Here is a 26,432-nt window from a genome sequence, read left to right as displayed (position 1 = left end):
TGAAGCCCAGGGGCCTGCAGAGCTGTCCCTGACATGCGGCGTCCGCACTGAGGGCCCAGGCTGCCCTGATCCCTGCAGTCCCTGCTGTCTCCACATGCCACCTGACTGGGTGGGGCCGCGCTGCCCCTCAGTGCTGCTCTGCGGGGCCATGGCTGCTTCTGCAGGTGCACCAGGGGCTGTGGTCCTCAGCAGCTGCACAGCCTCACTCTGACCCATCCCTCCATCCCGAGCCCTCCTTGCAGATTACCTGCATTTCTGTCCCTTGGTTGTTGTAAATCATCGGTCACTTGGTTGTTCTGAGCCCCTCCTGTGTACCCCTGAGGAAGTGGGAGGGCAGACAGAGTCCTTGACTCACCTGTGGGCCTGGGTCAGAAACTTCACAGACAGGCACACAGTTTTCCATGGGTACTGGAAGGAGTGTCAGGACCTGCTGGCTGTGTGCAGCGGCCCTCCAGGGAGGCAGGGATGGTCTGCAGCAGGAGGAAGTGGGGCGCTCCAGAGATTAAGAGCTCCATTTGCCAGGCCTTGGGGTGCTGGTGTGGGATGGGAGGGCCCCTGGGTTCACTGTGGAGGGTGGATGGTGGTCTGTCCTGAAGCTGTCCCAGGGGCTGGTGGTGCTCCTCGACCCTGGGGGTATACACTACTGGGCAGAGCCCTTAGGTTCTTCACTCCTGTGTCTGCCCCAGGCTGGGGGCTCCAGCACCCAGGGCAGGTGGGCGTGCCCCCACCCTCCTCCCTGACCTTGGGAAAATTTATGCTTTATGTTCTCTATATTAAGAGTCAGGTGAAGCTTTTGAAGGCTAAATCGTGTTGAAGGAGAAAGAACGTGATAGTTGGTACCCTCATTGTGTTTAAAATTTTTAAAAATTAGTTGCTCATACACTGTCTTACTCCACTTCCAACACAAAACAACCTAGCAGATTGCAAGCAGCACCTGGCCCCGCCCTGCTGCTTCTGAGTCCGGTTGCAGGGCTTGCCCTCTGCTCCCTTCATGCACAGCCATCAGCTGGGTGAGGAGCCACTGTCCCTCAGGCTGCCACCTGCACCCCCCCGCAACAAAGCCGCATGGCCTGGCCCTTGGCCAGCAGCAGTGACCACAAATAGTGCTCCTGCACCCTCAAGGAGGAGGTGTGGGGAGGAAGCCCAGGTGTGGTTAGAAAGGCCTGGCTCTGTAGGAGGCGTCCCATCCACCGCATCATGGCGCTGCCTCTGCTAGCCTCCTGGCACAGGGGCCCTCGTGGCCCTACTTGGGAGGCTCGGTGAAGCTCTGATCAACATCTTTCCAGAGACTGACTGCTGCATTTGAGGTGTTAACCCCAGTATCAAATTCTGCAGCTGAGGTGGAGGTGTGCAGTGTGTTGTGGCCGGGGTGATGGTGGCTTTGACAGAAGTAGGGTGACCCAAGAAGGTTCTGAATGGTAGGAGACCAGGCTCCTGGCTTCAAGCAGTGGGGAGGGGAGATTTGGAAGGGAATTGCAGCGGTTTCACAGAATTCTTCAATTTATTCCCAGCTCGGCTTTATCTCGCTTCATCTATGGGCGTAGAGTTTCCATCAAAGTTGTGAAATTTTCAGCCATTATTTCTTCAAGTCTTTTTTTATGTCCCCTTATCTTTTTTGGGATTCCAGTTTTATGAATGTCATGTGCATATGTGACCTTGGTAGCATTTCAGATTCTGAAATGAGCAGAATAGAGCCTCAGTGACCATCTTTCTCTGCTGCACCACATCTTCAGGTTCACTCGTCTTTTTTCTGCAGTGTGTAATCTGCTGTCAGTCTGCTGCGGTGAAGTGTTCAATTCAGATGGGCTTTTCATCTCGAGTTCTATTTGGTTCTGTTTTTATCTCTCATTTTTTATGTTCATTTTCCTTTACTACTTGTATGTATCTGTAAAGAGTTTTAACCTGCTTGCCTACAAGTTGCAGCCCCTCTCATTTGTAGGTCTCTTTCTGTTGGCTGGCTTTTCTGCAGGGTCGTGGGTCACATTTTCTTGCATCTCAGCATTTCTAGTAATTTCTGATTGGATGCTGTACATTGTACACATCCTGACCTGTGTGAACTCTGCGAATTGCCCTGCCTGCAGCTCCCTGTGGTTCTTCACCCGGCCCTGTGGCATTGACAATGCACATGTGGTTTTGTGGTCTGGTCCTCAGCAAAGGCTGGAGGGGACCCAGGTGCAGATACTTGGGACTCTTTTTTTTTTGCTGTATGTTCTCTTCTTTCTGGAACTCTGCCTGTGGCCTCCTCAGCCTTCCTGAACTCAGCTCTACCCCTCAACTCAGTGGGGCCACAGGGCTCTGCTGGTTTACGGTGCCTTGTCTGGGAACTGCTCTGGGCAGTGAGCTGGGGCCATGGGGGATTGTGTCCCTTTCTCCCAGAGCCCGCATTTGGCGCTGCCCTGTCATCCGTTTCACATATTTTGCCCAGTTTTCTAGTAGTTTGTGCAGGTTAAGTCCAATGCCCGTGTCCTGCCGTGGCTGGGAGTGGGAGTTCCTCCCACTGTGGTGGAGGCCTCGCCTTCCGGCAGCCGATCGGGTCAGGTAACTCTGCTCTCTCCCTGTCAGGGTATCAAGCCGGCCAGCTTTGAGAAAGTGCACGATCCTGAAATCAAGGAGATTATTGGGGAGTGTATCTGCAAAAACAAGGAGGAAAGGTGAGTTCCCCTGAAGGGTTGGGTTCTGGGGTCCATCTCCAGCTGAACTCATTCCAGCTGGCATTGAGAGCTGTGTTCTTGATGAGGGGACTTCAAGACAGGCAGGCTCAGGCCAGGGTGTCTGGGGCACGTTAGCAGGGGCTGGTGAGCATGTCGGCCCTGAGTGCGTGTGGGTGACACCAGGCCAGGAGGCCAGGCCCTCACGTCCTTGTTGGCCATCTGGGAACCCTCTCCTTGGCTTTGGGGACAGCCCCCTCCTTGGCTTTGAGGACAGTCCTGTCCTTGGCTGACTGCTCCTCCAGGACCCAGCCTGTAGCATCTGAGCACCTGGGGCTTCTCTCCAGCCCCTCTGCTCCTCTCTGCATGACTCCCATGCCTTGAAGAACATCCCCACGCCAGTGGCTCTAGGTGTGGGCCTCCATTTGGAGCCCTGATGTGTATTTCATGGACTGGGTTGTTTGGCCCTTCTCAAAAATAGCAGGCCTGGAACCGCTCCACAAAGCCGGCTCCCCACCTCCAAGCAGGGCCTGTCCTTCCCTGTTGGTCAGGTGGAAGGCTGGGGGTGCTTCCTCAGCCTTCCCTCCCCCTCACACTGGAGTACACCCACCATCTGATGTGACACCCCTCAGCAGTAAGCAGGGACGGATTGTGGATACTCGAAACTACACAGGTGACTCTGGAGCACACACAGAGGAAGCCAGGCCCCAAAGAGTGTGTGCTGTGTGGTTCCATTTATAGGGTAAAGGGGGTTATAGGTTAGTGGTTAGGGAGGCTTCTTTGAGTGGCCAAGCCCTGCAGAGCCCCGAAGTGGTCACCATGGCAACACCCTGTGGCCCGCTCTCCCGGATCCCTGCAAAGAGCCTTCGAGGCTGGGTCTGGCTGGGGCCCCCCAGTTCTGCAGGTCCTCACTCTTCTCCAGCTCACCCTCTGCCCTGCTCTCTGTCATCTGGCCAGCATCCTGAAGGAAGCCCCCTTGAAAAGGTCACGCTTCATGGCACTGGGCACAGGGAGCTCAGAGCGTGGGGGGCTCCGCCTCTGTGTCCATTTTAGACCTACCCAGGACTAAACACTAAAATGTTTCAGTTGTGTCTTCTGACAATTGAAAGCTGGCTAGCACATCCACAGGGGCTGTATTTGCATAATGGGAGGCCTAATGTTTTTCCAAATCCTCTTTTGTATCATTGAATGTTTTATGAGCATGTTTTTTTTTATAATGAGGGGGAATAAAGGAAGTCTTAAAACACTATGTGTTAATAGTAAGACTGGATTCACTGAAATTTTTTCTTTACCCCTGGGAGTGCTGAGACATGAGGCCTGGCCTCAGGCTCCTGCAGGTGTGCCTGTCCTTGTCCTGGTGCGCGTGGACACAGGAGCCTGGGCATGGAGGCCCTGGCGCCCGTGCCCCTGCCTGTCAGCTGCTCTCCCTCCAGGTACGAGATCAAAGACCTGCTGAGCCACGCCTTCTTCGCAGAGGACACGGGCGTGAGGGTGGAGCTCGCGGAGGAGGACCACGGCAGGAAGTCCACCATCGCCCTGAGGCTCTGGGTGGAAGACCCCAAGAAACTGAAGGGAAAGCCCAAGGACAATGGAGCCATAGAGTTCACCTTCGACCTGGAGAAGGAGACGCCGGATGAGGTGGCCCAAGAGATGGTAAGCAGGACTCAGATGGGGTGTGGTGAGTGCAGGTGTTGGCAGCTCATGGCTTCCAAGGATGAGAACAAAAGTGGGCTGAGAGGGCTTGCTCTGGAGGGGACTGCAAGGCCAGTGGGTGTGGCGGTGCCATCCAGGCAGGTGTGGGCAGCTGAGGTCTCACAGCCTGGCCACGTCTGCCTAGGGTCTGCACAGGGGTGGCCTAAGTGGGAGTCCCCTCAAAAACACAGCACCCAGGGGATTAGCAGCTCCGAGCCAGTGCAGTGCGGGAATTCAGGGTGGGTGTGCAGAGAGCAACCCAGGACCTCTGACTTGTCAGAAAGGCCTCGCTTGCTTTGCCGGACTCTTGCTGACTTTGTGTAAGTGTGGTGGCTTTGGGTTTGGGATCTTCGCCTTTCCTTTTGTTTGGGAGCACTGTTACATTGGGTTTCTGGGACCTGGGACTTTTCCACCTAGAAAGGCGGGTCGGGGGTACCTTTCCGCCTCTTCTCTTCCTCCTGCTCCTCTCATCATCTTCAGCTCTGTGGATGAGGAGCGGGTTGGGGCTGGCAGCAGAAGTGCCCCTTTGTGCTGGGGTGTCATCGAGGCCTCATTGGAGGGGGCGCTGAGCCGACTGGAATGAGAGGCAGAAGAGACAGGGCCATAGGCACAGGCAGAAAGGAGTGGGAGTGGTCCAGGTGCAGTGGTAGGAGGAGAGGCCACGCTGACGATGCCAGGGGGTCAGCGATGGAATGGGAATTGTGCGGGATGTGGGGACAGGTGCAGCAGGTGGGACAGATCTAGATTATTCTGACTTGATTCTCAGGTCTGTGCCATCCAGTAAAATCGCCACTGCCCACATGTGCTATTAAAATATAAATTAATTAAAATTTAAAATCCACTTTCTCAGTCCTACTGGCCACATTTCAAGTGCTCGGTGCCAAGTGTGGTTAGTGGTTCTTGTCTTGAACAATGCAGGACGTTTCTGGCCTGGAATGTTCTGTGGGGCACTGCTGCCCTGGGCTGGGGGCTGTTAGAAGTTCTTGGACAAGCAGACTTTGGTCACACCCCTGCAGGGATAGGGCATGTTTGCTGGGCATTGGGCAGTGGACGCCAGAGAGGGACAGTGGTGGGAACCTGGCCTGGGAGGGCCCCAGGGCCAACACTGCCGCCTGAGAGCCCTAGTGCAGGGCCTAGAGACAGACAGAGACGTCTTTGTTGTTGGTTACAAAACATGAACAAACGTTGACATTAAGTCAGACAACTTGATACGAAGGACAGGAATGTCTGCACCGGAACAGGTGAAAACAAAGTCACAAAGGGGAAGACCAGTGGGAACGAGAGGCTAGGAAGAAGGCAGTTAGTATTGCATGGTAAGAAAGTTGCGCATTTGCAGTGAACACCCGAGCAGAAATAAATCCGGCTCATGATAGAGAGCCCTCGGCTCATGTGTCCTGACCACAAAGGTGCTCGCCGTTTTTTCTTTCTTTTGAATAAGCTTTTTACTGAATACATCACGTCTGTTGAAAATGTCCATCAGTCACCAGTTCCAGGCTGATGATTCTTCCCAAGCTTCACTTCTCCAGGCCAGGCTGGGTCTCAGTAAAGAGAAGTGGATCACACCTGGATGGGGGTTGCAGAGAGGTGGGAGGGGCGGCTGCTCTGGAAGGTTCCTGCGGAGGTCTGACTCGGGTGTGGAAACTGAGGCTTGGCGATATCATGGAAGGTGCTTGGGCCCTTGGAGCCAGGAATGCTGGGTGCCAGTGAGCTGCGTGTTTGTCACAGACTCTGCTCCTCCTGGCAGCTCCTTGTCCATGGGGGCACTGGTATGTGGTACATGAGGGATTCAGTGGGCCACATGGTGTAGGTCAGTGCAGGGAGCAGCAGTCTCTCAGCTGGACTTCCTGCAGCCGCGACCCCTGAGGAAGGAAGCAGGTGGAACTGGACTGCTCCTGGGGCTGGCTGTGTGGCTGAGAACTTTGGGCTACTTGAGCTAAGGTCCTGCTGGGGTCTTGGCATGCTTCCTGCTGCTCCTAACCTCACCACAGCTGTAGGATGGGGTGTTCCTGGTGTGGACCTGAGTGCAGGGCCTCAGTGACTGGGACTTGGACTGGAGGAGACACCTCCTCAGGCTGCCAGTGCCTTGGGCCAGGCCTCTGCCTTCCCCTGCACAGTGGCCCATGTCCTGGGCTGTGATAGCACAGTGAGGATGGCTACAGCTCCCACGGTGGGGTGGCGCCCAGGCTGGCTTCTCTGTGGGGCTCCTGCAAGCTGGCTGCACTATCACCCCAGATGCTGCAAAGTGGCCACCTGTGTCCCCACCTGGCCCATTCTCATCTGGCTTGTCTCTGCTCACATCCCTGACCCAGACACAGAAGCCTCTGCTATGAGCAGATCTAATGGGGTTGATGAGCTCTGTGCTTCCTGGAGGATCTTTCATTGCTCTCCATGACCATGTGGTGCACAGAGGTACGTTTTTTCAAATTGAATTGCTACAAGTTTGCTGTGAATTACATTCAGATAATTACCAGCACATCTGTCCTGTGACTTCAGGTGCACCATTTCTCTGCTGATGTAATACAGCTGTCCGTTCACACATTCATTGCAAATAGCAAGTGCCGAGTGAGATGCTGCATAGGCTATGTACAGCGTGTAAGCCGAGGATTGGGATGGTGGCTGCAGGCCAAGAACATCTTTCTGGAGGCACCTGGCTGGCCGCTCAGTGGGATGGCTGAGGTTTTGAGAGGACAGAAGATGGCCTCGAGGGAGGATGAGGATGACCTGTGGGAGTCTCACGCACAAATGAGGATGAGGAAGGTCCTGGGGCAGCTGTGCTGGCTCTGACCTTGCAGGGAGTTACCTCTGTCCCAGTGCTGAGGTCTGGGCCAAGGGCAAGGATAGGAGGACATTTGGATGACCTGGTTTTGATGTGGTGACAGCCTCAGGAAGGGCAGGAGAATGAGGCGCTCTTGTTCCTTCCATGAATGTGGTTATGCTTGGTCAGTGCTGGGGGGACAGGGTACGAGGGACCGGGGAGCTGTGTCAGGAGGCCAAGTGCTACAGCGACGGCTGAGCGGCAGAGGGGACATCAGAGCCCACTCAGCACTGATTCCAACATGGGTGGTGCAGCCTGGGGAGGGGCCCAGGATTCTACAAGAGCAGTGTTGCTGCCTCCACCAGACCTCGTGGCCTCCTTGCTTGTCTTGGGTTCTGTCCTAAGGTGGCAAAGCCCAGAACTTGCCCTGGGCCTTGTCTAGCTGCTCCGAAGACAGGCAAGTGGGAGGAGCCTCCCAAGACTGCGACTCCTCCCTGCTTTTCATCCACACGGAGACTCGGCCTCCCTGCCCCCGCCCTCCTGCAGGGTCATTGTGGATGCAGCTGTCCCTTCAACCTACAGCCTCCTGTGCCCGTCACCACACAAGTCCCCATCCCTGGCAGTTGGCTGAACTCTGCGGCTGTGTTCCTGCATCAGTTCACAGCAGAGGCCCCTTGGCCCGAGCACCTTCACCCCCGCTTCTGCATCTTTTACATTTTTTTCATTGTGAGACACATCACCCGTGAAATAGAGCATCCAAGAAGAAGGGACATGACCTGTGCTCATCTAAAGCACAACAATAAACAGCACCCGCCCCGCTCTGCTAAGAACAGGGAAGGCAGGACCTCAAGAGCCCCCTGACAGCAGCTGGAAGCAACATGCTCCTACCTTGGGGCTCACTCCCCGGGAACAGCTTGTGTGCCCCGGCAGGTTGACGCTGGGTCCCTATGGGGCCTTTCCAGGTTCTAACCTCACATTCCTCCTTCCCACCCGCTTCAGACACCAGAGTCCGTCACTGGCCTCCCTGGGGTCCTGACACCAGCCCTGCCATGGACCCTAGACTGGAGGGGCCTCGCCGTGATGCAGTGAAAACAGCTTGATGCTGGTGTATCTGCTGAGGCTAGAGAGACACTAGCACCTGGCTCTGAGGCTGCTCTTCTTCCTAAAATCTGAGATTAGGCCGGGTGCAGTCACTCATGCCTGTCATCCCAGCACTTTGGGAGGCCAAGGCAGGAGGATTGCTTGAGCTTAGGAGGCCTTTGCTGTGAGCTGTATCCCGCTGCATGATTTCCAGCCTGGGCAGCAGAGCGAGACCCTGTCTCAAACAAACAAAAGTCCCTGAGATTAGCAGATGTTAGGTCTTAGAGATGTTCTGGAATCCAGATGAGACCTCTTTCTGGAAGGTCCCCGAGGGTGGGAGAGAATGCAGATGTGGCAGAGCTCTCCTTCCCCTGAAGTCACCTCTCAGCAAGTTCCACTCGGCAGATGGAAGGGGCCAGATGGAGCTCCCCAGAGAGAGACAGAGGAAATAGCGGGCTCTGTGGGGCCTGGGCCAGCTTTGATCTGGAAGGGACTCTGGGAGTCAACCCCCAAGGGGATTCCCAGCCAGCCCTCCCCTCCACCTTCATACTCTCCTGATAATGCAATGCGCCTGTGTGGCACTCACCATGGCTAAATGTTTTCCTGTTTGGGAAATAAAATAGAAGAAACACTTTAGAGAGGAAGGCTGGGGGTGATGATGAAGACAATCTCAAGGGAAAATGGGCTGCGGGCTGTGGCGCCAGCAGCAAATAGTAATGGCAGCAGGAGGACATGGCCTTGGCAGCCTCTGGTCACGTATCTGGGCCGAGGTGGGCAAGGGTGGGGCCACGCCCTGGATATGACCCCGAGGCTACGTGGAGCCTTAGGAATGGCCTCACCCACATGCTCACTAGGAGCAGAGGCCCGGGCCAAGCAGGTCTGGCTGGCTGTGCATACCTGCACCCGGGTGCCAGTGACAGGGACACCTGCCTCGGCCTCCCTGTGAGACCCCCTAGGGTTGGAGCCCATTCTTTGAGGCTCCCTAGAAAAAAGTCTGCTCTGGACTCTGAGCCAGAAGGGAACCTGGTGCCTGGTTTCTCCTCCTTCCCAGCTGGGCTGCCCTGCTGCTGAGTGGCCTTGGGGCTGGTTTGGGGCCAGCGGCAACCCTGAGTGTAGACGGGTCCCACTGACTGAGCCGTAAGCTTCTGTCCCACCTCACTGGTCCCCCCTCCCCCGCCCCACTCATGTCTCTTCTGAATCAGGGGAGACTGACCAGGGCTGTTTCTGTTAGGGAACATCATTCTGTGGAAAAAAATTGTCTTTTGAAACAAAGACTTTTGAATAATCACAAACTTACTGAAGAATTGCAAGGACACTACAAAGAACCATTTATTTTCCACGAACCATTTGAGACTAAGTGGCTGACCTGATTCCCCTGAAGCCCTGAATACTTTCATGTCTGCTTCCTGAAACTAGGGCACTTTCTTGCATCCGGAAATACCGTCAATCCTCAGGCCCATCCTCCTATCCTCGGGCCACTCAGGTCCCCAGTTGTCCCAGTGACACCATCACAAGTCCTCTGGGCCCCTTTCCTCGCCTGACTTCCATGTCCTGTCCCTCGGGACGGGCTCAGGTGGCCCTCTGTGGGTGGGTCACAGTCAGGTCTTGCATCTCCACAGGAATCTCATGGAAGGGGCTGAGTTTGCATGTGTTTCCCCGGGATGCACAGCTTCACCCACCAGTTAGGCAGATGCTGGCTCTGAGCTTGGTGCAGGGCGCCTGTGGCTTCTCTAAGTTGAGCTCCTCTCACCTTTCGCAACTGTACGTGTCTCATGGAGAATGTTTGGACACTGTAAATATCTTGTTTGTCACCAGTCTTCTCACTTATTTCTTTACCTCTCTGTGGCCTCATGGTTTTCTGTTTTACTCAATGGGTCCTGCTCCACAGATGAACTGTCCCATTGCTGCCTAGTGAGTCACTTGAAATGCCCTGGCTCCAGCCTTAGAGGTCAGGGATCAGGTGCCTTGGCTCAGGGCCCTAGTGAGATGGGATCAGGTGTTGGCCTGGGCTGCAGTCTCAGACCCTGCCTCAGAACTCAGTTCCCTGCCAGGAGGGCCTCTGCATAGGGTCATTTGTGACATGGCTTCCCCTAGAGCAGATGATCCACAGGAAAGGGAGGCAAAGAGACTGGGTGAGGGAGCCACAGAGGAGAAACAGAGGGAGAGATGGGGATAGAGAGGCCACACCTACCTGCCGCCCCCAACCTGATACCAGCAGTGACACCTCACCCCTCCTGCCACCCCCATATGCAAAATGCATGTCATAGTCTGTGGACATGTCCTTCAAACCATCATTGTGTTACTGTTCATTTTGATGCTCAAAATGCCCCAGATTTGCCAGCGGGAGGCCCTCAGCACTGGCTCCCGTGCCGTTTTGCACGTCCCTGTCACTCTGAGCACGTCCTCACTGTCAAGCTTATCCTGTCCTTCTCCTGCCCAGCCTTGAGCTGCCGCCTCTTAGAGCAGCACTGCATTCCTGTCTTGGCCGAGCTCTGCATGCTCCTTGCTGTGGGTGTTGTTGCTCCCAGGCCCTCCTGGTGAACTCAGTTCACAAGTACGCATGTGTCTGTGCATTTACACCGCGAAGGTGTCGCGAGCCTGCCTGTGCAGTCTGTCTGTGTTTATTCACGTCTGTTGTGCGCTTCACACCAACAGCTCCAATTCCCACCTGGCAAAAAGTTTCCTGTTGAAAATTTCTGCCTCTCCACACCTGAGGAGCCTGGCATCCACTATCCCTAATATATTTTCTTGTTTGGTCACTTTTGTGGGGTCGCCGGCCTCCATTGGTGCTGTAACCACCTCCCCTCCCCGATAGCTATGACTCCCTCTGTGCCTGGCACTGCCCCGAAGCCAGGATGCCCTCTTGCACGGGCACCTCTGCCCTACTGCGGAGGCCTGGCTGGTCCAGCCTGACCTAGCGCCTTTAGGACTGAGGTGCTCAGGAAGGGAGGGGAAGTACGGGTGGATCTGGAATCTTTGTTCTCCCATGTTTTCATGTGTTTGTGGTCACTACAACTGCAGCCTAGCAAGAGCAGCCCCTTCAAAAGGGATCTCTTTTATCAGAAGAAAGAAGGTAGTTATTCCATGAATATTCTTGGCGAGCTCATGATGTTTCCTGGAGACCTTCGGGCTCTCTTACAAATGCTCTCAAGGCTGTGCTTGGTAAATCAGTTTTAAAATTTGCCAGGCATCAGTGCATACCTTACTGGTCCCTAATTACAAAACGCATGTCCTTCCTCCATCTGCAACTCGGGTGTGGCCCCGTTCCCCATATTTGGGCAGCCCCAGACTCAGAGACGTTTCAGGAAAATGCTAGCTCCAAAGCTCCTTGTTACCACTTCTGAGCATGGAGACAATCAGGAGCCCCTTCCCGTCTGCCACCAGCCCCGGGGGCGCCGGGAGCTCAGGGAGCCCTCAGGTCCGGTTGAGGGGCTGGTCTGCTTTGCTCTTGCTGTGGACTCTGCGGGAGGCAGGTCAGGCCTGCGTGGTGGTGGTCTTTCTTTGCCTTGCCTGGCAAACCCCTGCCATGCCATCTCTGAGCTGTCCCCACGGATTTTACACTCAGTGGCAGTGGGATGGCGAGCGTGTCCTGCGTGGATGAGCCAGTGATGGGAAAGCACTTTAGGTAAGGGGTGTGGGCCGGTGAGGGCTGATCCCCAGCGATGCTGACAACATGACTGCCTTTACAGATTGAGTCTGGATTCTTCCACGAGAGTGACGTCAAGATCGTGGCCAAGTCCATCCGTGACCGCGTGGCCTTGATCCAGTGGCGGCGGGAGAGGATCTGGCCCGTGCTGCAGCCCAAGGAGCAGCAGGATGTGGGCAGCCCGGACAAGGCCAGGGGTCCGCCGGTGCCCCTGCAGGTCCAGGTGACCTACCATGCACAGGCTGGGCAGCCCGGGCCACCAGAGCCCGAGGAGCCGGAGGCCGACCAGCACCTCCTGCCACCTACGTTGCCGACCAGCGCCACCTCCCTGGCCTGTGAGTGCTCAGGGGTGGGGTGGCCATGGGCACCCCTCCCACCTATCCTGCAAAAACCAGCTATTGGGCAAAGAAAAATGAAGTCCTCTCCCTTTATTGGAATGCTTTGTGAGGAAGGGGGTCAGCATAGCATCCCCTCGGAGGAGACATCGTGTAGCTCTGAGCTGTCCTCACATAGCGTGGGTGATTGCTTTAGCTGTAGGTAGTTTCCGGGAGTCCTGGCTGGGCGCCTATGCCCCATGACAGGCTCGCCTTCTGCCAGCACCTTTGGTGCCAGGGCATGTTGGGAACTTCATAAGAGAGCAACTTCCAGGGTGGTGGGGCCAGCAGACCCAAGCACTGGGATGTGCAGGGCCTGATTCTGTGACCAGCCTGGGCCCTGTCCCCCCAGCCCACCATGCAGGGTGTGGACCCTAGGTATGGGTGAGCCTTGTTTCAGTGAAGGGATTGGGGCTTTCTCAGCATTTCCCGGTGATCTGTAACCAGGAGATTAAGGCTCAATGAAGTTCATGTTCTCAGGACAGATGGGGACAAATGGGCTGTGAGCCAGCAGGGTCTGGTGGAGCCAGTTCAGTCCCACTCTGTGCTATGGATCTGTGGACTTAGGGCAGGTTCCTTAACCTGTCTGAGAATGACAGTTCTGGCCCCTTGGGGGGAATGTGAAGGCCAGGTGAGGTGGTGGCAGTGGCTGCTTGGTGGGACATCTGTCCTAGGAACAGAGTGTGCTGCTTGCTGGCTTGGCTTGTGGTGTTGCCGTGGGGACCTCCCATCCCCCGTAGTATCTCCCTTCTAAGGCAGAACCTTTGGGACCTTTTGTACATTTTCAGTAGGGTGTTACTGATGAATTGGCAGGAATCACTTTGGATCAGGTTTCATCTAAGACCATTTAGGGAAAACCTAGTATCTTCTGCACATACAGGCAGAAAAGTTTCTGTCTGTGCCCTCAACATCCTAAGAATTCAGCAGTGAGCTGAGGACTGAGGGACATGGCATTGTTCATTCTGTGAATATGCATGGGATAGAATGACAGAGCCAAGGGACCTGCCTGGGCCAATATTTCAGATCATTCATGTGCAAAGACTGAAATAGTCTGTTTAATTTATTTAATATGCACATCCTTCATTTATCATTGAAATGGCTAGTTCTTTAAAGTAGGCTATTTAAATTCAAACAAGCAGTCATCATGTCGAGATGGTTTGCCTACTATTTATGTCACTCGAACCTGCGCAGATTTGCTTTGGAGAATAAAATTGGTACATTATTGCTCCATTTTCTGATACATCTAAAAAATTAAAGAGCACAGACTTTTTGTAAGAAGAAATTCTTCACATCTGACACAGCACTACGCACTTTTAAATTGTAATTGTGGGTTAAATAATTCCTAGGATGGGAGTTTAAAAATCTCCTTTTTTCAAACTTTGAAAAGACGTAGTTTGAGGATATTTCTATATGTTTAGCTTGTGGTCAGATAATATAATTCAGGTTTGATCCACTGTGGGAAAATCAGATGGAGACATTGACTGACTGATGATTGCAATTCAGGTGTGGGTGTTCTCTCTGCAGACAGGCCCACTTCCAGACCAACTGAGGATTCTGTGTGCTTTGTGCAGAGGCCATGGCCATGCTTCTCAAAAACACTTTTTTTGTTGTTTTTTTTGAGACGGAGTCTTGCTCTGTTGCCCAGGCTGGAGTGCAGTGGCGCAATCTCGGCTCACTGCAAGCTCCGCCTACCAGGTTCATGCCATTCTCCTGCCTCAGCCCCTTGAGTAGCTGGGATTACAGGCACCTGCTACCACGCCCAGCTAATTTTTTTGTATTTTTAGTAGAGACAGGGTTTCACCGTGTTAGCCAGGATGGTCTCAATCTCCTGACCTCGTGATCCGCCCGCCTCAGCCTCTGAAAGTGCTGGAATTACAGGTGTGAGCCACCGCAACCGGCCCCTCAAAAACACTTTTACTTGTTCATTGCGGTTTCTTTAAAGTAGGTAATATAGCCACATGGTGTAAAATTCAAAAAGGCCAGGAGGTAGCAAATCACTTCATTGTCCTCCCTAGAGGCAACAGATGCTACCAATTTTTTTTTTTTTTTTTAAGACAGTCTCGCTCTGTCTCCAGGCTGGAGTGCACTGGTGCGATGTTGGCTCCCTGCAACCTCTGCCTCCCGGGTTCAAGTGATTCTTCTGCTTCAGCCTCCTGAGTAGCTGGGACTATAGGCATGTGCCACCACGCCCAGCTAATTTTTGTATTTTAATACAAAAATAATAATACAAAACAATAATAAAACATGTAGCCTACCACACACATAGAACACCCATAGGCACACATAGAACACACACACAAATACATAGGCACATCTACACATGCACATACACATGGCTACCACACGTGAACACCTGCACACAGACATGCATGCCCCACGTGTGTGTACACAGGCACGCCCAGCCTGCATGCACATGGACACATATGTACACATGCGAACACCCCCACAAATGTGAACACATTCACATGCACACATACATGCACACGTCTGCATTCATACATGAATACGCACATGCACACTGACATCCACATGTGTGCACACGTGTACACCTTTATCCCCTTCTGTTTCATAATGGATAGCACCCCGCATAGCCTTCTGCACCTTGCTCTGGGATATGCTGGGTAAGAGCAGGAACCCCATAATCCAAGAAGAACCTGGTCTGTGTAACAAGATTGGCAAACAGACACACGTTATTGTATTGGAAGATGCAACAGTATGTCAGTTTTTACGGTTTTCCCTTGTTGTGTTTTCTTAAACTGCCCACCAAGTGTCCTGACCAAGCGGGGGCTTCCTTAAGCAGCTGGTGACTGTAGTAGCACATTTGCCAATAGTTTCAAAAATGTCTTCTAAAATGTTTAATTGTGTAATTAATGAACTCATTCACTTTTTTTTTTTTTGTTTTGAGACGGAGTCTCGCTCTGTCACCCAGCCTGGAGTGCGGTGGCGCAATCTCGGCTCACTGCAACCTCTGCCTCCCGGGTTCAAGTGATTCTTCTGCATCAGCCTCCCTAGTAGCTGGGATTACAGGCATGTGCCACCATGCCTGGCTAATTTTTGTATTTTTAGTAGAGACGGGGTTTTGCCCTGCTGGCCAAGTTGGTCTTGAACTCCTGACCTCAAGTTATCTGCCCGCCTCAGCCTCTCAAAGTGCTGGGATTACAGGCATGAGCCACTGTGCCTGGCCCATATTCACTTTATTTTTAATTTTTAAAATTTTTTTTATTTTTTTTTTGAGACAGAGTCTCGCTCCGTCACCCAGGCTGGAGTGCAGTGGCAGGATCTTGGCTCACTGCAACCACCATCTCCTGGGTTCAAGCTATTCTCCTGCCTCAGCCTCCTGAGTAGCTGGGACTACAGGTGTGTGCCACCATGCCCAGCTGATTTTTTTCGTATTTTTAGTAGAGGCGGGGTTTCACTATGTTGGCCAGGCTGGTCTCAAACCCCTGACCTGGTGATCCGCCTGCCTCAGCCTCCCAAAATGCTGGGATTATAGGCATGAGCCACCATGCCCGGCACATATTCACTTTAAATATGTAAAATGTGGGCCAGGCATGGTGGCTCCTTTTGGGAGTCAAAGGTGGGTGGGTCACTTGAGCCCAGGGGTTCGAGACCAGTCTGGGCAATGTGGCGAAACCTCATCTCTACAAAAGATAGAAAAATTAGCCAGGTGTGGTGGTGTATGCCTGTAGTTCTAGCTACTCAGGAGGCTGAAGCAGGAGAATTGCTTGAGCCTGGGAGGTCAAGGCTGTAGTGAGCCGTGATCACACCACTGCACTCCAGTCCAGATGACAGTGAGACCTTGTCTCAAAAAAATAAATAAATAAAATGCTACACATATGGTTAGAATTGCTCTACTTGAAACTTGTCAGGTCTATACACGTTCTCCCCTTCCTCCCCGTCCTCCTCTCCCCTCTCTTCTCTAAGTGGATATGACCACTTTAGTGACCACTCGGCTCATTAAAAATCAGAGCTGCCTGTCTGATTGGTTTTGCACAATTAAACCTCAGCATTTCTTATGTCTTCCTAGGTTACAATAGGTTCAGTCCATTCCTGGGAAAAGTTATTTTAACGCCAAGCCAACAGGATTTCCCTTTTGTTTAAATTATAAACAGACACAGTATTCTGAAATGCAGCCCCTCGCGAAAATAGCGTGGCGTTTGTAAGTGGTAAATTCTAAAGTTTCTGTAGCTTTTGGCATCTGGAAGCAGTAAGCCCAAAGTACCATTTCAGACAGGTTTTCGTTTTCCCCTCTGCTGGCATGACCCCACAGGCTGAAGATGTTCCCAGGCACACCGTAGTATGAGAAGCCCGTGGGCTCTGGGGTCCTGTCTGTGCCCCCATGAGCAGGCAGGTCTGTTTGGGTTTGATGGGGACCAGGCCAGCCTGAGCCATGCAAGGCCTCTGGGGGAGCTCAGGCCATGGGCGCTTGGTGTCACCCCTGCCACCGCATCCACTGCACAGGGGAATAGTGGGTGCATTTCCCTCTCAAGGCCTCTCTGCGGGTGTTGGGGGCACCTTGACCCCATTTTCCAACCAAGTTAGACCTGGTCCCGTGACCTCAATCCCCACAGTTTGGGCCCTTTGCCATGGTGTGTGAAGGTGGTCAGAGTGCTGAGACACCCTCGCCTCTTATAAAACACAGGTGATATTTATCTCCACAGTGAAGACATCAGTTTTTTCTTACCTCAGACATTTCTTTGGCCTCCCAAGTCCCTTGTGCCTTTAAGAGCTGGAATGTGTGCTTGCTGCCCAGGCCACAGCGGGCTGGTTGTGGGCACCTGCCTTGTGGGAGGATTGGCACAATGTACCCGCCCTGACATCATGCTGGCCAGACATGGGCAGTGTTGGAGTGGGGCACCGTGACAGCATCCCCAGTATGGTTCTGTAGCAGCCAATTGTTTAAACAATGTGTGCAGGTTATTTATGTGATCTGGAGAAACAATCAAGCCTTTATTTTGCAGAAGAAAATATGCAGATGAGCCAATGTTTGTTCATGTGACATTTGGAGATGTCCACTCTAAGTCCTGCTTTTGTCCTCCCCAGCGGACAGCACCTTCGACAGCGGCCAGGGCTCTACCGTGTACTCGGACTCGCAGAGCAGCCAGCAGAGCGTGGTGCTTGGCTCCCTTGCCGACGCAGCGCCGCCCCCGGCCCAGTGTGTGTGCAGCCCCCCTGTGAGCGAGGGGCCCGTCCTGCCACAGAGCCTGCCCTCGCTGGGGGCCTACCAGCAGCCCACGGCTGCAGTGAGTCAGAGCGCCACTCCCACCCCCTTCCCCATCCCCATTACCTGGTCTGAGGGCCCTGAGGGCTCTAAATTCTGTGATGGGCTGTCCAGGCTGCACTGCACTGTGTTCAGCATTAAAAGTGGCCTGTGGTCAGTGTCCAGCCACACTTCCCCTGGGGAGACATTCAAAAGCCAGGCCCAGAGGAAAGCCCCGTCCTTGCTGTCAGCTGCGGAACTGCTGGCCGAGTAGCCCTGACATTCCCGTAAAGACCTACTAGATAGGAAGGACACCCTATTGGAAAACAGACCCCAGGGCACCCAGAGTTTGGGAGGCTATGGTAGAGCTGAGTGGTTCCCCCTGGGGAGCGGGCACAGTGATAATGGTGACAACCCACAGCCACAATCATGATACCCACTGACAGTGCCCTGGGCCTGGGACATTATCCCAGACTGTTCCATAGATCACAGAAAAACATCATTTGTACGAAGGAAACCTGAGATTCGATCTCGCTGCCCAGCCTCCTGAGGGGCTCCTGGCACTTCTCTCCCAGATATTGTGTAGCGGTTAAAGTCAGAGCTATGAAAATAGGGCGGGGATGAGGGGAACACTTTCAGGGAGCACATGTGGCAAAGGAGTGATGGAGCCTCGGGCTGCGACGACACATGTGGGTTGATTCCCATGGGAAAGACTAAGATGAGTGGGGTCACATTTGGCCCTTATTTTTTTATTTTGATTTTTAAAAAACACTTTAGAAAGCAAAACAATTGCTCCTCGCAGTCCGAAGTGCCCAGCCACAGAGGGGTTGCCCATGAGCCCCAGGCAGTAGATTGGTACCCTCAGAGCGTAGTTTGTTTATTTATTTGTTTATTTGAGACGGAGTCTTGCTCTGTTGCCCAGGCTGGAGTGCAGTGGCGTGATCTCAGCTCACTGTAACCTCTGCCTCCTGCGTTCAAGCGACTCCTCTGCCTCAGCCTCCTGAGTAGCTGGGATTATAGGCACGTGCCACCATGCCCAGCTAATTTTTGTATTTTTAGTAGACACCAGGTTTCACCATGTTGGCCAGCCTGGTCTCGAACTCCGGACCTCAGGTGATCCTCCCTCCTCAGCCTCCCAAAGTGCTGAGATTACAAGCGTGAGTCACTGCACCCAGCCTCAGAGGGTGGTTTATGGGGTGGGCTCTCACCTACTGTGTGAGCCAGGAAGCCCAAGCAAGGACATCACAGGTGCAGCCACTGTGTACTCCGGGCCAAGCTCCTTCTTCCCTCGTGAGCAGCTCCTGCCTGGCGCTTTGGCTATGCTGGTTGTCACTCGCACACTCAGCGCTGTGGCCCGTCTTCTTGATGTCGGCTGAGCGTGGGCACATGGGCTGTTCTGGCCTCCTCTGTCCTGCTGGCTGCCCTGCTGCACCCTTGCATGCGGGACCAGCCTTCCCAGGCCTGCTCAGTCGGAAGGGTCCAGAAAGGCCCTTTGGAAAAGCAGTGGAAGCTGTTTGCTGAGTCTGCCTTTGCTGACTGCAGCCCCAGGACTCATTTGCAATTTGCATTTGCAGTTTTCTTCATTTCACAAAATGAAGTGAAATACAATTTTAAACAGCAGAACTCATTTAAGGAAAGGTGAGGCTGAACGTGGTGGCTCATGCCTGTAATCCTAGCATTTTGGGAGCCGAAGGCAGGAAGATCACTTGAGCCCAAGAGTTCCAGGCCAGCCTGGGCAAAAAAGCAAGACCCTGTCTCTACAACAAATTTAAAAAAAAAGAAAAGAAAAGGCTACTTGCTGCTCCAGAGTGGTGGTTCTTGGCTTTGAGGATTGGCTGAACTGAGGCTGGACTGGAATGTTCTGCCTGGCTCTCATCCCTCCTCAGCCTAGGTTAGGGCTTCCCATGCCATGTGATACCACATGAGGTACTCCTGGCCTGGGCTCCCACTGGGCCAAGTCCCTTTCCTGTGGCCTTGGTGATGCTGCTGGTCTCAGCATCAGTGTGGAAACCAGCACACCTGAGCAGGGACATCACAGGTACAGTCACCTTGGACCAGGGGCCTGAGTCTCAGTCTTCCTACCTAGTGACACAGAGACAACTTACTCAAAAAGGATGAGGCCTGGAAGGAGTCCCCAGGTGTGCTGAGGGCTCTCCCTACCCCTCCGTGCCTTTCCTGGGATGGTTGCCATGGTGATGTGTCTGCAGCGCCCAGTGAAGGAGGAGAAACAGCCAAGGAGGAGCAGCCGCCGTGGGGCTGCCAGGCTGCCCTGGAGGCTGTCCGGAGCACGAGGCCACTTGCTCCAGGCTGCCAGGCCCTGCCCGAGCTCCTGGGCTGTGTACAGTGCCCAGAGCTGGTAGACGGATGGTCCGGCCCAGTCAGGCCCATCCTCCACTCCCTGGCTTCAGGTGAATCCAGAAGCCCAGCTCGATCCCAGATACACTTGCTCCAACCACTCACACCATGCTGCCTTTCATAAAGCACCCACCGAGAAAGACAAGTGAGGAGGGCAGTTTTGGGCATGCCATCACTCACGTGATCCAGAGAACCCCACGGGAGAGAACGTTCATGGCAGGGTGGAAGAGCCATGATCCTCTGTAGCCCTGCCTGCTCCTCACATTCTCGTTGTTTTGAAATAAATCCTAGACAGCAAGACACTTCCCCTGTAAATGATTCAGCCTCCGGCTCTGCACAATAAGGACTCTCAGAGAACAAAGCCCAATTCCATTAGTACACCAACAAATTAACAAATTCGCAGCAATTCCTCAATGGCAGCAAATACCCATTCTGAGAGCTTAGATTTCCCATTCTTTTGTGGTCTGTGTTCACTCCGCCGCTGGAGTGCTCACATGCTGTTCCAGGGCCCATTTCTCTCCATATCGTCTGTGAGTTATGTATAAGTTTTCATCTTACATGGTCACAGTCATATGGACCGTGAGCTTCCCCAGTTTAATGTCCTCGGGAGCCTTTCTGTATGGTTCTGCAAAGCCTCTGTGCTGGCCTTTTTTGTGGTTGTGTAATGTTCTGTGGGGCTGACGTGCCTGGGCACCCCTGGGCTGGGGGCTGTGCTGTTCCTGGCCCTTCACTGTTGTGAATGATGCCCAGGGCTCCCTCACTGCTTCTGCTGTCATGTTCCTGGGAAGAGGGACCCTGGTAGGGACCAGGCACAGGGATGACATGAGGCTACCCTGCCCCTGCCCAGGAGGGGGCCTGGTGGCCGAGAGCTGCTGCTGAGTGTGGCCCTGGTGCTCTCTGCAGCCTGGCTTGCCGGTGGGCTCTGTCCCGGCCCCCGCCTGCCCTCCGTCCCTCCAGCAGCACTTCCCGGATCCGGCCATGAGCTTCGCCCCCGTGCTGCCGCCGCCCAGCACCCCCGTGCCCACGGGCCCAGGCCAGCCAGCACCCCCCGGCCAGCAGGTGAGTGTGGCACCTCCTGTGGCCACTGTCCCTCCAGGCAGGCAGTCACCTGTGCTGGCCCCTGGGCCCAGGTCTATGAGCACCTCCCACAGACCCTTCGCTCAGATTCTCTGTGGTTCCCCCAGGTCTTTGGTGTGCCTGAGGGATGGGAGTGACTCTCGTATGTGCATGTGTTTGTGTGTGTACGTGTGTGTGTGTGTTTGCGTGCGTGCATAGTGTTCGCAGTGCCCTGCACATGGAAGGCTCTGCTCACTCAGAACATTTCTGCAAGATCTGCTGTGCCCTGGCTCCAGGCTGGCTGGAGTTTGGTGATCTGTGTGTCTGAATGTGTATACGTGTGACTGTGCAAGTGTGTGTGTGCAGGCATGTGTGAATGTGAGTGTGTGCGTGTGCATGTGAGGGTGAGGGTTGATATCCTGTCATGTGTAACCAGTGGGGTGCGCTTGTCTGGGCAGATTGGTGGTCTAAGGGGAGCTACCTTCTCTCCCTCTAGCCTCCTCCGCTGGCCCAGCCGACACCCCTGCCGCAGGTCCTGGCCCCACAGCCCGTGGGCCCCCTCCAGCCGGTTCCCCCCCACCTGCCACCGTACCTGGCTCCAGCCTCCCAGGTGGGGGCCCCCGCTCAGCTGAAGCCCCTCCAGATGCCACAGGCGCCCCTGCAGCCGCTTGCTCAAGTCCCTCCGCAGGTAATTCTAGGTTGATGGCTGCCGTCAGTGGTGGCGCACGCTTTGCCAGACCCTGGCTGGTGCACTAGGACACCCACAGAGGGGGTTGTCTGTGCATATGACCTGTGACCTGGGGTTGGGCTGGCCAGGGAGTTGGGGCTGGGCTGGGGAGTCCGGGCTGGGCAGTGTGCACAGTCATATGCACCAGGAACGCTCCAGGGACCCAAACAACCAGCCACTTGTCCCTTGGTGGCTGGCTTGGCTGCTGTCTCCTGCCCTCCAGCCTCACCTTCTCTACCAACCTGGCAGGCTGCTCTTGGTCCTTCCAGGCCATGACCTCCCTGGGGTCCTTCAGGGAGGGCGGGCAGCCCAGTACCCCATCACCTGGCACCCTCCCAGCAAGGTGCCCATCTGCCCTCAGCTTACCCATGTGCCCAGGCTCATCCAGGATAGGAAAAGGTTTGTTAGTCCAAGGTCGTGGACAGTCCTTGAAGTGGTTGCTGGGTTGGCACAGAAAGCAGGTAGGTTTGCCTCAGAGGAGCGTTCTTCCTGTGGAGCTCCTCCAGGGCCGTGCGGCATGTGGCTCCTCGGAGTTCCAAAGCCAGCCTGTGGCATTGCTGACTGCAGGGAAGCCCAGCCAGCAAGGCTCGACTCACACAGCTGAAGTGACTTCTGCTGTCTCTCTCTGGGTACACTGTCTTTCACTCGAGGGACCTGACTGCATGTAACTGGTGCAGAATGTAGCTGGGGCCAGGGCACCATTGCCCAGGTAAATGGCATGGAGGATTCTAGGTACTCCCGAGGGCTTCAGTGACCCAGACAGGCTGATCAGTGATAAGACTGGAAGTGTGCTTCACTCTAAAGATGGGGCAAGTGAGTGTTCCTGTGGTTCACGAGCCCCACCTGGAAGATTCTTTTGTGTTGTCTCACCCTGCTCAGGCCCAGATGTCACCATAGGACGTTAGGCAGCTTCAGGGTCTAGTGAAATCGTTATCTTGCTCGTTCAGACAGACAGGAGTCCATGTGCATTTTTGCTGCCTCTTGATTACATGGAGGTGTAGGCCAGGTGACACACACCAGCATGCACGAGAAGGCTGTCAAAGATGGAAGTGCTATGTCCATGTGGCCGGGTGTCAGCCACCCCCAGGAGGCACATGCAATGCTGAGAAGAGAAGATACAGGCAAGGTTTCGGGAGTTCCTGGTGTGGCAAGGCTGGACAGGATAGGGGTGTCCCCTGAGCCAGCCAAGGTGGCTCAAAGATTTGCTTTCTCTGAGAACCCTCTGAAAAGTCAGGTTTCAACTTGAATTTGTGCATGTTGCAGGGATCAGGCTAAGGTGATTTCAGATGCTCAGGGCCAGTCTGGTGGCTCTGACAGTCCCAGCCATTCTGAATGAAAGCTCCAGGGCTCTGAAGTCACTCCTCTATGACCTGTGGTCACTGCTCCTGCTGCTCACACTATGTGAGCTGCCCCTGACTCCCTCAGAGCCCCCAGCATGGCTGTCGTGAGTGTGGACACAGGGAGGCCTCCCTGCGCTGGACCAGGGGTGATCGAGCAGGTCATTCCCAGCCTGCCAACTTTCCTTTTCTATTTGAAGAGCTTTACATGGTTGAGATTTCTGCATCTGTTGGGTTTATCTTTGGGTTCCCTTCAACAGCAGCTACACAAAGGTGTCTTGGAGGGAAAGGGTCATGCTGTCTTCATCCCGTGTCCCCTCGTCCCCAATGACTGTGGCTGTCCTTGCATGCAAGTGCTGTGGGCAGGGACCCTGGTTGGGGCCCACACTGACACACTCCTGTGTCTCTTTCAGATGCCCCCGATTCCTGTTGTACCCCCCATCACACCCCTGGCGGGAATCGACGGCCTCCCTCCGGCCCTCCCAGACCTGCCGACCGCGACCGGGCCTCCCGTGCCACCACCTCAGTATTTCTCTCCAGCCGTGATCTTGCCGAGCCTCGCTGCCCCACTCCCCGCTGCATCCCCAGCCTTGCCTCTGCAGGCTGTGAAGCTGCCCCACCCCTCTGGGGCACCCCTGGCCATGCCCTGCCGGACCATTGTGCCAAATGCACCGGCCACTATCCCCCTGCTGGCCGTAGCCCCACCGGGCGTGGCTGCCCTGTCCATTCATTCTGCCGTGGCCCAGCTCCCAGCCCAACCTGTGTACCCAGCGGCCTTCCCACAGATGGCGCCTACTGATGTCCCTCCTTCCCCCCACCACACGGTGCAGAATATGAGGGCCACCCCTCCACAGCCGGCACTGCCTCCGCAACCCACACTGCCCCCACAACCCGTGCTGCCCCCGCAACCCATGCTGCCCCCACAACCTGTGCTGCCCCCGCAGCCGGCACTGCCTGTGCGCCCTGAGCCCCTCCAGCCCCACCTTCCTGAACAAGCTGCTCCAGCTGCTGCACCAGGGAGCCAGGTAATCACCTGCTGGGCAGGGGCTCACCCTCCCAGCGTCTGGGGACCCTCAGGACCCAGAGATGCAAAGGAGGACAGAGGCAGGCGAGGAGGCAGCCCTGCCCGGGGTCGCCCCTCTCAGGAAGAGATGTGTGTGAGGCTGAGGGAGGCAGGGGCTGGCGCCAGCGTGAGGCATCTGCGTCTCTTCCGTTTTCCGAATGGGTCAGGAGATGCAGGAGTCCGTGCCTGATAGGTTCTGTGTCTCTACCTTCCCACGGCTCTGTGGCCCCTGCTCTTGTGGTATCTTTGTACCTGCCCTCACCCAGGCCTGGTCTGGCAGCCTGGGTGTGGCTTGCGTTGGGGCACAGGGTGTCTGTCTGAGGTCCGCCCTTCAAAGAGCATCTTGTCAGGATGAGGCAGGGTGACAACCCCATCTTAGGGAGGGCAAGGAAGTGAGGCCGATAGCGGGGCAGGGGCTGGGGGCAGATGGCACTGCTGGCTGCAAGGGTGGTTATGGTGGGACCCGGGGCCATGTCCTGGTGTCAGGTCAGGCGGATACCTCGTGGCAGCATGCTGGCTGGCTGTGAAGGGGCGCTCTGGAACACAGGATATGTGCCCTGCTGGTAGGAGGCCTTCCCACAGGGATCTACACCCCTACACAGTCCACTCACGTTTTGGGGCTTGCAGACTATTCTGTTCAAACTCGAGTGAGGGGAGAGGGGCTAGTATGGGAGCCTTCCCACCTGGGCACTCTCGCACTTGGGCCTCCTTATCTGGGTCCCATCCTTCCTGGCATTTTCCCACCTGGGCCTCCTTACCTGACCTCCTCCTACCTGGCCTTACCCCAGCTCTGAGCCCTGTCAGCCCTGTAACTGTGGCACAGCCCTGCCGTTTGAGCCTCAGCCTCCGCAGGAAAGCAGCTGGCATGGTCCTAATGTGAAGGGGCCTGGGGTGGAGCATTCCTGGTGCCAGGTGCCCCCCAGCTCCGTTAGTGCTGAATCCAGACTAGAGTAAGCTGCCCCACCGTGAGCCGTTCCTCCTGGCCATCACTTCTTGCTGTCTTATCTCCAGAGGGCTTTGTGCATAGAGAAGGAAGGGATGGTACATATTGGATAGCAGGGTGGCGTTTGATTAGACAGTGAGTGGGAAGAATCGCATCCGTCCTGTGGCCCACCCGAGTAAGTGCTGTTGGTCCCAGCAGGTTTCAGCGGCAGCTCAGAGCCCGCTGGTTTGCAGTCAGGTCTGTTTATCAGAAAGCCGAGGGCCACACCAGGGAGCAGGAGGGGGACCTTGCTGTCTGGGCTTTCCTACCTGAAGAGCCTTTCTGGGCACAGTTAGTGGCTACAGAGGGGTGCCCTGTGACATGTGAGGGTCACTGCCAGACTCAGTGGCTGTCCCTGCTGTTTGGCTGGGGAAGGGTCCAGAAGTCTGTTGATGAGCTGGGCTGGCCACCCCATGGGGTACCCTGAATGCAGCAGCTGGGGTGTCTTGTCTGTCCGGGAGGGAAGTGGTTACCTGCTAGGCTGGGGCTTGGTATTTCTGACCCTGCCACTGGCTGCCAACAGAGGGTCTCAGGGCCAGCAGGCCCAGTGAATGTGGCTGTTCCTTCCAGCCCTGAGAGGTGAGAAGTTCCTCTAAAATTTCAGCCTTCTCAACTCCAAAATGGGGGCAGAAGACAGAGGGTACTTGCACTTTCCAATCCATGGTTCCTCCTTCCCCACTTGTCTTACCTTTTACTGCCAAGGAGCTTTTAGAGAGAGACGAGAACAGTGAGAAAGCCAAGCCTAAGCCGCAGTCGCCCTCCAGGAGGCGGCAGGTGTCAGTGCGCGCTCTGAGGCCCTATGCACACTCTGACCAGGGGGCCAGATGGGGCAGGCTGCCTCAGGCCCCAGTGGGTGGTGGGGGCCTGGCTTTGATGCTGTGTGTCCTGTTCTCTGACCCTTCAACCAAGCTTGGCAGGTTCATAGACGGAGCCCTGTTCCTGGCCTTTGCACACAAATAGACTCTTCCACAGAAAGGGGTGTGAGAATGACCATTCCTGTTTGTTTCTCTGCTCACTCCATCTGCTAAATGTGCTCTGAGACAGGGACTCCCCTTGGGGAGGGTGTGGTCTGGAGAGGGGTGTTCCCATCTCGGCCTGGGTATTCCCAGACACACCTGGGCACGGCCCCCTCAGTGAAGGCAGCGCCGGCCCTGACTTGCACCTTGTCCCCTGTGCCCCCAGATTCTGCTTGGCCACCCAGCTCCCTATGCTGTGGACGTCACCGCTCAGGTCCCCACCGTGCCTGTGCCACCGGCTGCGGTCCTCTCCCCGCCTCTGCCAGAAGTGCTGCTGCCTGCTGCCCCTGAGCTCCTGCCTCAGTTCCCCAGCTCCCTGGCCACGGTGTCTGCCTCTGTGCAGAGTGTGCCCACCCAGACTGCCACACTTCTGCCACCAGCAAACCCGCCGCTGCCTGGCGGGCCCGGGATCGCCAGCCCTTGCCCAACTGTCCAGCTGACGGTGGAACCAGTCCAAGAGGTGTGTGCCCCTCCCCCGAGCCTGTCCCATGACTGGGCAGT

General features: G+C 55.2%; 1 protein-coding gene across 26 annotated transcripts in view; it reads left to right on the top strand.

The window, feature by feature from the left end:
* The window catches only part of WNK2 (WNK lysine deficient protein kinase 2), a 138,223-nt gene that overhangs the window by 52,162 nt on the left and 59,629 nt on the right, over window positions 1-26,432 (top strand). For all 26 annotated transcript variants that reach the window (XM_054658275.2, XM_054658274.2, XM_054658270.2 and 23 more), the window contains exons 6-13: window positions 2,563-2,651; window positions 4,082-4,301; window positions 11,865-12,156; window positions 17,239-17,438; window positions 20,654-20,809; window positions 21,303-21,494; window positions 23,284-23,895; window positions 26,098-26,391. In XM_054658275.2, the coding sequence (XP_054514250.1) occupies window positions 2,563-2,651; window positions 4,082-4,301; window positions 11,865-12,156; window positions 17,239-17,438; window positions 20,654-20,809; window positions 21,303-21,494; window positions 23,284-23,895; window positions 26,098-26,391 (2,055 nt within the window). The remainder of the gene's footprint in view (window positions 1-2,562; window positions 2,652-4,081; window positions 4,302-11,864; window positions 12,157-17,238; window positions 17,439-20,653; window positions 20,810-21,302; window positions 21,495-23,283; window positions 23,896-26,097; window positions 26,392-26,432) is intronic.

Source organism: Pan troglodytes, chromosome 11, assembly GCF_028858775.2.
Source record: "Pan troglodytes isolate AG18354 chromosome 11, NHGRI_mPanTro3-v2.0_pri, whole genome shotgun sequence".
NCBI lineage: Eukaryota > Metazoa > Chordata > Mammalia > Primates > Hominidae > Pan > Pan troglodytes.
Note: the sequence above shows the minus strand (reverse complement) of the source record. Positions and strands in the feature narration are given on the sequence as shown.